The sequence below is a fragment of the Salvelinus alpinus genome, chromosome 26 (genome assembly GCF_045679555.1).
Source record: "Salvelinus alpinus chromosome 26, SLU_Salpinus.1, whole genome shotgun sequence".
Lineage (NCBI taxonomy): Eukaryota > Metazoa > Chordata > Actinopteri > Salmoniformes > Salmonidae > Salvelinus > Salvelinus alpinus.
The window spans coordinates 34,931,145-34,944,406 of NC_092111.1; the positions used below are offsets into that span (position 1 = coordinate 34,931,145).

Genomic DNA, 13,262 nt, shown 5'->3' on the forward strand with positions numbered 1-13,262 from the left:
TTGTCAAAAATCTACTAACAAAACCCCATAATGACAAAGTGAAAACATGTTTTTATCAATTTTAGCAAATGTATTTAAAATTAAATACAGACATATCTAATTAACTTAAGTATTCACACAACTGACTCAATGCATGTTAGAATCACCTTTGGCGTGTTTCTGGGTAAGTCTCCAAGAGCTTTGCACACCTGGATTGTGCAACATTTGCCCATTTATTATTTCAAAAATTATTCAAGTTGGTTGTTTATCATTGCTTGACAACCATTTTCAAGTCTTGCCATAGATTTTCATGCCAATTTAAGTCAAAACTGTAACTATGCCACTCAGGGACATTCAATGTCGTCTTGGTAAGCAACTCCAGCGTATATTTGGCCTTGTGTTTTAGGTTATTGTCCTGTTGAAAGGTGAATTCATCTCCCAGTGTCCGGTGGAAAGCAGACTGAACCAGATTTTCCTCTAGGATCTTGCCTGTGCTTAGCTCCATTCCGTAAAAAAAAAAATCCTGAAAAGCTCCCCAGTCCTTAATGATTACAGGCATACCCATAACATAATGCAGCCACCACTTTGCTTGAAAATATAACATTTGTTTTTAGGACAATATTTTGCAGTGTTACTTTAGAGCCTTATTGCAAACAGGATGTATGTTTTGGAATGATTTTATTCTGTACAGGCTTCCTTCTTTTCACTCTGTCATTTCGGTTAGTATTGTGGAGTAACTTCAATATTGTTGATCCATCCTCAGTGTTCTCCTATCACTGCCATTAAACTATGTAACTGTTTTATAGTCACCATTGGCCTCATGGTGAAATCCCTGAGAAATGTCCTTCCTCTCTAGCAACTGAGATAAGCAGGACGCCTGTATCTTTGTAGTGACTGGGTGTATTGATACACCACCCAAAGTGTAATTAATAACTTCACCATGCTCAAATGTCTGCTTGTTTTATTTTTACACATCTACCAATAGGCGCCCTTCTATGCGAGGCATTGGAAAAGCTCCCTGGTCTTTGTGGTTGAATATGTGTTTGATATTCACTGCTCGACTGAGGGACCATACAGATACTGTAATTGTATGTGTGGGGTACAGAGATGAGGTAGTCATTCAAAAATCTTGTTAAAAACTATTATTGCACATAGATGGAGTCCATGCAACTTATTATGTGACTTGTGCACATTTTTACTCCTGAACTAATTTGTCAAAATTTTGAAAAACATAATTCCCCTTTGACATTATGGGGTATTGTGTGTAGGCCAACAACAAATAAGTATATTTCATCAATTTAAATTCAGGATTTAACACAACAAAATGTGGAAAAAGTTAAGGGGTGTGAATACTTTCTGAAGGCACTATGTTTTGTGAATAACAGCAGGTAGCCTAGCGGCTAAGAGTATTGGGGGAGTAAACGAAAGGTCAATGGTTTGAAATCCCGAGCCGACTATGTGGAAAATCTATCGATGTGCTCTTGATCAAGGCACTTATCCCTAATTGCTCCTGTAAGTTTAGATAAGTGCGTCTGCTAATGACTAAAATGGCAGTGTCAACTTCAGAGGCCTGAGCTGCAGTATTCACGTTAGATACTGTATGTCCCACTAATGACCCTGAGTAACTGGATGTGTTTCTCTCCTGCTTCCCTGGTAGATTGGTATCAGAGAGTTACAATTCTGTAACGGGGTGAAGTTTCCACTAAGTACACATCTAGGATCAGCTTCCAATCCTAACCTTAACTATTAGTGTGGAAAATGCTAAACTGACCCAAGGTCAGCGTCTAGGGGCAACTTCATCCTACACCAATTCAGTCAGGGGACTATGTGGATATTCATCCGAAAGTAGACAATTTGCATTCATTGCTAAAGTGAAAGTTTTGCATTCTCATGTGGGTCTTGCTAAACTGATGTTCTCCTTTTCCTCTGCTCTTTTTTCTTTACAGAAAAGACGTGGGCTTAAGAAGATTCTTCCCTAAGAGTTTACTGGATTCAGTCAAGGTGAGATGATGCTTCAGAAACATTTCGTTATTCTTTCAGAGTTATTGATGAGAAAATATCTCTAAGGTCCAGTCAGTCTCCAATGTATTCTCAGAGATAGCGCCACAGCTTCATGTCAATGTACCACGCACTGAAGATTCCATATTTTATTTCCTGCCGTCTGAAGTGTCTTATGGTACTGGGCTCTTTGTTCCAGCCTTGTACAGGCAGAGTTGGCCTAGTTCTAGGCTTGGCCTCCCTCGTACATACAGGCCTGGGGGGGGGGGGGGGGGATTAGCCCCAGCTGAATCACACCCACTCATCTGTCAACTCCTCTCATCTCACTAGACAACAGCACCTGACATCTGTCGACTCCTTTCATCTCACTAGACAACAGCACCTGACATCCACTGAGAACAACCAGTGGGAAAATGATGCTATTTACTGTAATATATAGGCTAGCTAAAAACCAGTGGGAAAATGATGCTATTTACTGTAATATATAGACTAGCTAAAAACCAGTGGGTAAATGATGCAATTTACTGTAATATATAGGCTAGCTAAAAACCAGTGGGTAAATGATGCTATTTACTGTAATATATAGGCTAGCTAAAATCCAGTGGGAAAATGATGCTATTTACTGTAATATATAGGCTAGCTAAAACCAGTGGGTAAATTATGCTATTTACTGTAATATATAGGCTAGCTAAAAACCAGTGGGAAAATTATGCTATTTACTGTAATTTATAGGCTAGCTAAAAACCTAGTGCACAGCCTAGTACACAGTTGGGTATTTTGTGTTATTGGACTAGTCAGTTGAAGCAACTCCTGAAAGGGGAATTGCGCATCTGTCTGTCTATCTGCCATTGGCCGAATCCACTAATGTCTGTGTGTATGTGTGTGTATGCACCCACGCTCCCCAGCTGCGTTTGTGTGTGATGTGATGGATTTACGGCACGTGTGTGGGTGTACATAGCTGCTGGGCCACGATGGAGCAGGCGTGATCGTGGGGCCCAGTGACCTGAGAGGGGTGGGGGGCGTGGGTGCCTGGCAGTTAGAGAAAGAGGGGTGGACAGATGCTCTACCTGGGGGTGGGGGTGGCGCCTGACCCCACAGCCCCACAGGTCACTGCTAAACCTACTTTATTGTTTTCCCTCCACCAATGGTGCAAGGGAAGTGTAGTTTATTAGGATCCCCATTAGCTACAGCATATGCAGCAGCTACTCTTCCTGGGGTCCACATAAAACATAGAAATACATGACAAAGTACAGGACAGTAATATACATAAAACATACAAATACATTATAATAAAACATTAAAAAAATATGACTTATATATTGGAATTACAGCAGAAATACTATTTACACTCTATTCATACATATTCTTATATACAATCTTTAGAAAGAGGAGAGGCACTATGATACAAAGGGAGGAGGGGGCATTCTGGGGAGGGGGTACCTCCTTCTGTCAGGCCTCAGTCACCCTCCCCTCCGTCATCCATCCATCATCCATCCCCTGACTATCCACTCAGTTGTTAGTTATCTTTAGCATAGAAACCCAATGCCCCTTCATCACCCCAAATGTGTGTGTGTGTGTGTGTGTGTGTGTGTGTGTGTGTGTGTGTGTGTGTGTGTGTGTGTGTGTGTGTGTGTGTGTGTGTGTGTGTGTGTGTGTGTGTGTGTGTGTGTGTGTGTGTGTGTGTGTGTGTGTGTGTGTGTGTGTGTGTGTGTGTGTGTGTGTGTCTGTCTGTGTCTGTGTGTGCGAAAAACTGTATGATTCGACTGAAGATGAAGCTTCTGACTCTGGGAGTTTAAAAACCATGATCGTCCTCACACTGTTTATTCCTGCAAATGTATTTTCCCTACATCACAATGACATGATTAACAGATCAAATTCTCATTGACGCACATGAAGCCACACATGCATAGACAGACAAACAGGTAAACACACACACACTCCAGACCCCTCCTCTCTTGATGAACAGAAAAATCTTCTGGTGGTTATTCCCGCCCCTATCCACTCTGCTGGACAGAGTACATTACCTGGCAGATGGCTGAGGTGCTAATATACACACTCAAAGCATAATCTTATTAGGCAATAAAATAAATGATTGATTTCACAGAGGTGACATTTGCATAATTAGCATCCCCAGGCTCACTGGAGAAGGTTTCCATTTCGACCAATGAGGACAGGCTCCCGTGGTAAAAGTAGAGGGAAACTAGCATTTCATTATTTTGCCAGAGTCAACAATGTGTGCCTCCCAAATGGCACCCTATTCCCTATGAGCCCTGGTCAATAGTAGTGCACCCTATTCCCTATGGGCCCTGGTCAATAGTAGTGCACTATATAAGGAATAGGGTGCCATTTAGTTTTTTTAAATGATTTAGAATGAAGCACTTGTGTGGTCTAATGTCTCTATCTTGTTAAATCTCGTTTTCCTGGAGAAATCCTGATGGGTATTTGAACAGACAAAAAAAGCCCCATAAACTACACTACATAACCAAAAGTATGTGGACACCTGCTCATCGAACATCTCATTTCAAAATCATGGGCATTAATATGGAGTTGTTCCACCCTTTGCTGCTATAACATCCTCCACTCTTCTGGGGAGGCTTTCCACTAGATGTTGGAACATTGCTGTGGGGACTTGCTTCCATTCAGCCACAAGAGCATTAGTGAGGTCAGGCACTGATGTTGAACGGTTAGGCCTGGCTCGCAGTCGGCGTTCCAATTCATCCCAAAGGTGATCGATGGGGTTGAGTTCAGGTTCTGGACTATGCAAGTTCTGGACTTACTAGATTTACAACTAGTTTTTCTGGATCTACTTCAAGTAATGCAAGGGGAAACAATGGCACAGTAGCGATTTTGGGAAAGGGTGTGGAGGACCACACACACACCATAGCAATCAGGCCAGTTAAGTTCCACACTGATCTAGAATGTCATTTTATGCTGTAGCGTTAAGATTTCTCCTCACTGGAACTAAGGGGCCTAGCCCGAACCATGAAAAACAGCCACAGATCACTCTTCCTCCACCACCAAACTTTACAGTTGGCACTATGCATTGGGACAGGTAGCGTTCTCCTGGCATCCACCAAGCTCAGATTCATCCGTCGGACTGCCAGATGGTGAAGCGTGATTCATCACCCCAGAGAACGCGTTTACACTTCTCCAGTCCAATGGCGGCGAACTCCAGTCGACGTTTGGCATCGCACATGGTGATCTTAGGCTTGTGTGCGTTTGCTCGGCCATGGAAACCCATTTCATGAAGCTCCCGACGAACAGTTCTTGTGCTTACGTTGCTTACAGAGGCAGTTTGGAACTCGGCCCAGGCTAGCTGTCCTTCTAGTTTGGGACCCAGGCCACCGAGGACAGATGATTTTTACGCGCTACGCGCTTCAGCACTCTGCGGTCCCGTTCTGTGAGCTTGTGGTCTACCACTTCGTGGCTGAGCTGTTGTTGCTCCTAGACATTTTCACTTCACAATAACAGCACTTACAGTTGACCTGGGCAGCTCTAGTAGGGCAGAAATTTGACGAACTGACTTGTTGGAAAAGTGGCATCCTATGATGTTGCCACGTTGAAAGTCTTCAGTAAGGCCACATACTCTTCTGCCAATGTTTGTCTATGGAGATTGCATGGCTGTGTGCTCGATTTTGTACACCTGTCAGCAACGGGTGTGGCTGAAATAGCCGAATCCACTAATTTGAAAGGGTGTCCACATACTTTTTTAAATATAGTGGATATTCTCCTAATTCCAACCGTCCCCCCATCCATTAAGTGGAGTGTAAAATGCTACAGGTCTGCTGTAGATGCTATGCATTCATCTGGATTTACACTTATAATGGACATCAGCTTGTGTACCAGATATCAACTCTGGTAATGCACACTGCAACTGGCTTTAAAATCACATTCAAAAATATTTTCACATTTAATTTAGTTACATGTTTGTTGTTCTGCAGGGAGTAGATTTAGATGACATACTTACAGTGATAGTTTTAATTACGGTGTGTGTTCGTGTATGTCCCTGTTCGTGTATGTCCCTGTTCGTGTATGTCCCTGTTTGTGTATGTCCCTGTTCGTGTATGTCCCTGTCAGTTTGTAGTAATAGTGTCAACGTCACCTGTCATTAAAGCGTGAGGTCTCATGCATTTTTTATGCCGTTTAAACTCACTGCAACCCTGTAATGGACAATGAAGTCACTATTGACTCGGTCACATTGATCAGGCCAACAACTCCACTGGCGCTCTACACTGGTTGGACTCTATGAACTAACCGAAAGGTTGCTGGATCGAATCCCCGAGCTGACAAGGTAAAAATATGCCGTTCTGCCCCTGAGCAAGGCAGTTAACCCACTGTTCCTCGGGCACCGATGACGTGGATGCCGGTTAAGGCAGGCCCCCGCACCTCTCTCATCCAGGCTAGCTGTCCTTCCAGTTTGGGATCCAGGCTTGCTATCCTTCCAGTTTAGGACCCAGGCTAGCTGTCCTTCCAGTTTAGGACCCAGGCTAGCTGTCCTTCCAGTTTAGGACCCAGGCTAGCTGTCCTTCCAGTTTAGGACCCAGGCTAGCTGTCCTTCTAGTTTGGGATTCAGGCTAGCTGTCCTAGTTTGAGATCCAGGCTAGCTGTCCTTCCAGTTTGGGACCCAGGCTAGCTGTCCTTCCAGTTTAGGACCCAGGCTAGCTGTCCTTCTAGTTTGGGATCCAGGCTAGCTGTCCTTGTAGTTTGGGACCCAGGCTAGCTAGCCTTCTAGTTTGGGACCCAGGCTAGCTGGCCTTCTAGTTTGGGATCCAGGCTAGCTGTCCTTCTAGTTTGGGATCCAGGCTAGCTGGCCTTCTAGTTTGTGATCCAGGCTAGCTGTCCTTCTAGTTTAGGATCCAGGCTAGCTGGCCTTCCAGTTTGGGACCCAGGCTAGCTGGGATTCTAATTTAGGACCCAGGCTAGCTGTTCTCGGCAGAAATATATATATTTTTTAAATGACTTTTTCTTTCTGCTGCGGCAACAATTTATTAGTGGCGGGCGACCGCTGTGAATATAGGGGAAACACTGTACCATGGCTGCGTTCCAAATGGCACCCTTTTCCCTTCATACAGATCAGTGAATAGGGTGTCATTTGAGAGGTAATATTAATATGTAAATCTCTCCTGGCTTAAAGTGGAGGAGAGCTTGACTTCATCACTACTTGTATTGATGAGAGGTATTGACATGTTGAATGCGCCGAGCTGTCTGTTTGAACTACTGGCACACAGCTCTGACACCCATGCAAGACATGACACATAGGTCTCTTCACATTCCCTGCCTCCCATAGTCCAGAACAGACTATGGGAGGCGCACAGTACTAAATAAAGCCATGACTACATGGAACTCTATTCCACATCAAGTAACTGATGTAAGCAGAAAAATGTGATTTCAAAAACAGATAAAAAAAAACACTTTATGGAACAGCGGGGACTGTGAAGCAACACAAACATAGGCACAGACACATGCGTACACACCCACACACACGATAACATATGCACTATACATACACATACACATGGATTTAGTACTGTAGATATGTGGTGGAGTTGGGGCCTGAGGGCACACAGTGTGTTGTGAAATCTGTGAATGTATTGTAATGTTTTTTAAATTGTATAAGCTGCCTTCATTTTGCTGGACCCCAGGAAGAGTAGCTGCTGCCTTGGCAGGAACTAATGGGGATCCATAATAAACCCCAGGAAGAGTAGCTGCTGCCTTGGCAGGAACTAATGGGGATCCATAATAAATACAAATTTGGGATGCAGCCCATGTCTGCCTGTCTCTAGTAATGCCCCTCTCTCTCAGGCCAAAACCCTGCGGAAGCTGATCCAGCAGACGTTCAAACAGTTTGCCAACATGAATGATGACCAGAGCATCCTCATGTTCCTGGAGATTCTGGCGCCCGTCTACAGATTCGATAAGGAGTGTTTTAAATGTGCTCTCGGGGTAGGCTGAATTCCACTATTTTATTTGTTCTGGGTTTCAAATATAACATATATATCGATAAGATGCACTTTTGAAATCCCAGAGGATAAAATTAAAGGGATCTTTAAATACTAATGTCTTTAAGTGTTTTGTTCATTAGTCCACTCGTAATACAATCTCAAAGAGTTGTGCATGTCAACAGTCAAGTTTTCAAGATGCAGCACTTTCAGTAAAGAGCAAAAAACTGTCATGACGATGCATTTTGCATCGCATGAGTTGTTTTCTCAACAATTCAATTGTGATATTCTCAGACAGTGGAGTAAAGCCTAGATATCGTGGTTGTATTTGGATGATTCCGTCTGTCTCTCTGCAGCCCTAATGAAATGTCGGTTGCATAGTGACCCCTGCTGGCCATAATGAACACAATGTGTGTTTTTTAGTTTCATCCAGCAATGACAAACACCTCAATGATGTAGCACACAGGTGTTTTCATGGTTATGAGTTGACACTTGGAAGCCGACAGACTGAACTCTCTGTTTGACTCTCATTGTGTATGTCTCTTCTTGATTTGTGACTGAACTGAAGGCAATCATCCCAATGGTTCTTTCTCTCTATCTTACTGACAGTTGAGCTGGGTCATCCAAGTAGAGTTAGCCATTGGACCTGAGGAGGGCATTAGCTACCTTACAGACAAGGGCTCAACTGTAAGTAGGAAATGTTCATATTCATATTTCTCGTGTTGTGTATCCTTGTCTTACATCTCCACACAAACAAGCGCAGGCCTCGCAGTAATATGACTTCTTTAGTTTTAAACCAAGGACATCAAACTTTCTCAAAGATATTTAGAACCATTACATGGTGTGATCTTCCTCAAAGAAGAACATCTGGAACCAAACACTACTTGTAACCTATGGGCTAGTCTCTCTTTCCCCTCACTATACAATATGTATTTCCCCTGAAAATATTGGTTTTCAAAGAGCATTCCTAGTCATTATGTCATGATGTCTTCAGGGGTTGAGGTAATGAGAGGGAGAGAGTGAGAGAGAGAGACTGTTCGTTAAGTAAGATCCTCCCAAAATCGCCCCTGAGGGTTTTTACCCACCAAACTGAGAGTATCATATTTTCTCCTTGTTATTTCACTGTGAGCCAAGGTTTTAAGAAAGTTTATTTCTGGAATCCAAGAGACCCCTCTTGTTCTGTAAGCAAACGAGACACCAAAAACATCCCTATCAACAACAAAAATGTAGCAGCTTGAAATGAAGTGTTTCCAGTGAAAGAGTAGATGGATAACACAAAATACAGCTTCCCGAGAAATATTGTGACCATTTTAAAAGTTAGTTCTACTTTACTTTATGTGAAATGATCATCTGCAGCTCAGTTTATGATGTAAAAAAAAAAAAAAACATTTGATGAATTGACTTATTGATTGATTCCTCCCCTCCAGCCAACCCACCTGGCCAACTTCACCCAGGTGCAGACCATTGGGTACTCCGTCATGGAGGACAAGGAGAGGAAGGGCATGCTGCAGCTCAATGTGGCCGGTGCTGCTGAGGTACCAACCAACCATGGTTGTCACAGATTGCACCCTATTCTTTATATATGTAGGGTAAAGTACCTTAAGGATGCACACACATCATAAACATCCCTTACCATGACTCGACTTGTTTAAAATGTACACAAATTGAATTAACTTTTGTAAATACTGATCATTTCACCCATTCAAAAATATATTTTTTTGCAGCCTGCACCCCCTTCCCCCCGCCATTTCCAAATGGTTCCACATAGTCTTCCTGTTGGAGATGACTCTTACTGTAACACACATTCATCCACCCGGGGCCCCGCCCTGTATGAATGGGCCTTTCATTTGTGATGGCCCGGCCATAGAGGATGATTATACTGTAGTATTGGGTTACTACTCTGTCTGTCAGTCATAAAGGATGATTATAGTATTGGGTTACTACTCTCTGTCAGTCATAGAGGATGATTATAGTATTGGGTTACTACTCTGTCTGATGTAGAGGGTGATTATAGTATTGAGTTACTACTCTCTGTCAGTCATAGAGGATGAGTATAGTATTGGGTTACTACTCTCTGTCAGCCATAGAGGATGATTATAGTATTGGGTTACTACTCTGTCTGTTGTAGAGGATGATTATAGTATTGGGTTACTACTCTGTCTGTTGTAGAGGATGATTATAGTATTGGGTTACTACTCTGTCAGTCATAGAGGATGAGTATAGTATTGGGTTACTACTCTGTCAGTCATAGAGGATGATTATAGTATTGGGTTACTACTCTGTCTGTTGTAGAGGATGATTATAGTATTGGGTTACTACTCTGTCAGTCATAGAGGATGAGTATAGTATTGGGTTACTACTCTGTCTGTTGTGGAGGATGATTATAGTATTGAGTTACTACTCTGTCTGTCAGCCATAGAGGATGATTAATGTATTGGGTTACTACTCTGTCTGTTGTAGAGGATGATTATAGTATTGGGTTGCTACTCTGTCAGCCATAGAGGATGATTCTAGTATTGGGTTATTACACTGTCTGTTGTAGAGAATGATTATAGTATTAAGTTGCTACTCTGTCAGTCATAGAGGATGAGTATAGTATTGGGTTACTACTCTGTCTGTTGTGGAGGATGATTAATGTATTGGGTTACTACTCTGTCTGTTGTAGAGGATGATTATAGTATTGGGTTACTACTCTGTCTGTTGTAGAGGATGATTATAGTGTTGGGTTACTACTCTGTCTGTCATAGAGGATGATTATAGTATTGAGTTGCTACTCTGTCCGTCAGCCATCAAGGATGATTGTAGTTATGAGTTACTACTCTGTCTGTCAGCCATAGAGGATGATTCATGTATTGGGTTACTACTCTGTCAGTCATAGAGGATGAGTATAGTATTGGGTTACTACTCTGTCTGTTGTGGAGGATGATTAATGTATTGGGTTACTACTCTGTCTGTTGTAGAGGATGATTATAGTATTGGGTTACTACTCTGTCTGTTGTAGAGGATGATTATAGTGTTGGGTTACTACTCTGTCTGTCATAGAGGATGATTATAGTATTGAGTTGCTACTCTGTCCGTCAGCCATCAAGGATGATTGTAGTTATGAGTTACTACTCTGTCTGTCAGCCATAGAGGATGATTAATGTATTGGGTTACTACTCTGTCTGTCATAGAGGATGATTATAGTATTGAGTTACTACTCTGTCTGTCAGCCATAGAGGATGATTAATGTATTGGGTTACTACTCTGTCTGTTGTAGAGGATGATTATAGTATTGGGTTACTACTCTGTCTGTCATAGAGGATGATTATAGTATTGAGTTACTACTCTGTCTGTCAGCCATAGAGGATGATTAATGTATTGGGTTACTACTCTGTCTGTTGTAGAGGATGATTATAGTATTGGGTTACTACTCTGTCTGTCATAGAGGATGATTATAGTATTGAGTTACTACTCTGTCTGTCAGCCATAGAGGATGATTATAATATTGAGTTACTACTCTGTCTGTCAGCCATAGAGGATGATTATAATATTGAGTTTCTGCTCTGTCTGTCAGCCATAGAGGTTGATTATAGTATTGGGTTATTACTCTGTCAGTCATAGAGGATGATTATAGTATTGGGTTACTACTCTGTCTGTTGTAGAGGATGATTATAGTATTGAGTTACTACTCTGTCTGTCAGCCGTAGAGGATGATTATAGTATTGAGTTGCTACTCTGTCAGTCATAGAGGATGATTATAGTATTGGGTTACTACTCTGTCTGTTGTAGAGGATGATTATAGTATTGAGTTACTACTCTGTCAGTCATAGAGGATGACACTAGCCAATGTGTTTGTGAATAAAGTAGAGATGTGTGATGGGAGGGGCAGCTGGCAGCCCCAGGCAGAGCAGAACAGTTGTAACATCCCTGTCCGTCTGTCTGTTCCTCTGCCCGTCCTGGCAATAATGACTCTTTTGTGGGCTGCTGCTCTGTGTCCATAGCCTCTCACAGTGACCACGCCGTCACTCACCACAGCTGAAAACATGGCCGACCTCATAGACGGCTACTGTCGCCTGGTCAACGGAGCCACCCAGTCCTTCATCATACAGCCACAGAAAGGTACGTCTCCCCCACCCCACACACACACACACGCACATACTGTCTCAACAACATACCAGGAGGTACCAGCGTATGTTCATTGTGTTGCTAGTGACAGTTGCACTCTGCCGTTGACACACACAAACACAGATTGATTTTGTTTGGGGGCTGCTTACATGTTTATGGTTTTGACGATTGTGTTAAGACAGTCACAGATGTGTCTCAAACACCGTCTCAAAAAGACACTGCTACTAACAATTATTACTGTAGTTGACGTTTGTTTGGGTTTGAGTGTTGACATTACTAGGTTCTCAAGATTGCGTTGCTCCAGTTACGGTCACAGATTCACTCTGCCTTGGGGGGCTGTTCTTATTTGAGTCTAAATGGACTGCATTGTATTAGGCCAAACGTTAGGCAATCACCACAAAAGTTGCCTGTAGTGTTATTTTTAAACTCTTCCCGTTTTCTAAGGTTTCCAGTTGTAGTTTGATTTGGAAATACACTCATATAGAATTGTTTTGTTGTGTTCATGACTTCCCCAATGCGTTTATTACACGTTGATAGTGGTTGTAGGTAAATTCACTGTCAGTACACGCAATGCTTATATCAGTTTGATGGAGATCTGGTTTATTTTCAACAGAAAACACCTTAGTCTCTTTGCTTGAAGCAGATACGTTTTGGGACGGGGGGGGGGGGTAGGGGCGGTATTAAGCCTTGTTTGGAGTTGGACTGTCTGCTTTTTCCTGTGTGGGAGGAAGGGGAGCAGGGGAACAGTTGACACAGGCTTCTCCTCTCCTGTGCTTGTGATTTCCCGCTCGCCCACACACCTCTTCCTTGGATTTTACTATTCTGATAGTCAAAATGATGAACATGTCTTGCGTTGTTTTACGGTATCTGCTTTGCTTGACAATATTTCTGGTCTGTATTTTTGTTAAAACAGAGGGAGAGAGAGCATTGCCGTCAATCCCAAAGTGAGTATCTTCCATCCCGGTACACAACAGTATTGATCAATGGGTATATTTTGAATGTTCATTCACATAAAAACCTAAATGATAGTATAAACATAAATAATTGTGTAAGAAACAAACAAACAAACAAACAATAATGGAGAAAAAAAAGTATCTGCTCAGTAAATCTATTTGTAGGACTCCTAGCGTCAGCTCTGTTATCCAATCACAGCCATTGTACAATGTAATGTACAGGGTAATAGGCTACACCAGAGGTCGGCAACCTTTTCCATTTGGAGTGCCAAGTTATCGTACCATT

The 13,262-nt window shown here is 42.5% G+C and overlaps 1 protein-coding gene across 15 annotated transcripts in view; it reads left to right on the forward strand.

Annotated features, from left to right (window-relative positions):
• Positions 1–13,262, forward strand: part of LOC139555236 (focal adhesion kinase 1-like) — a 219,602-nt gene that overhangs the window by 146,665 nt on the left and 59,675 nt on the right. For all 15 annotated transcript variants that reach the window (XM_071368874.1, XM_071368875.1, XM_071368868.1 and 12 more), the window contains 6 exons: positions 1,926–1,980; positions 7,780–7,920; positions 8,526–8,603; positions 9,344–9,451; positions 11,900–12,017; positions 12,937–12,967. In XM_071368874.1, the coding sequence (XP_071224975.1) occupies positions 1,926–1,980; positions 7,780–7,920; positions 8,526–8,603; positions 9,344–9,451; positions 11,900–12,017; positions 12,937–12,967 (531 nt within the window). The remainder of the gene's footprint in view (positions 1–1,925; positions 1,981–7,779; positions 7,921–8,525; positions 8,604–9,343; positions 9,452–11,899; positions 12,018–12,936; positions 12,968–13,262) is intronic.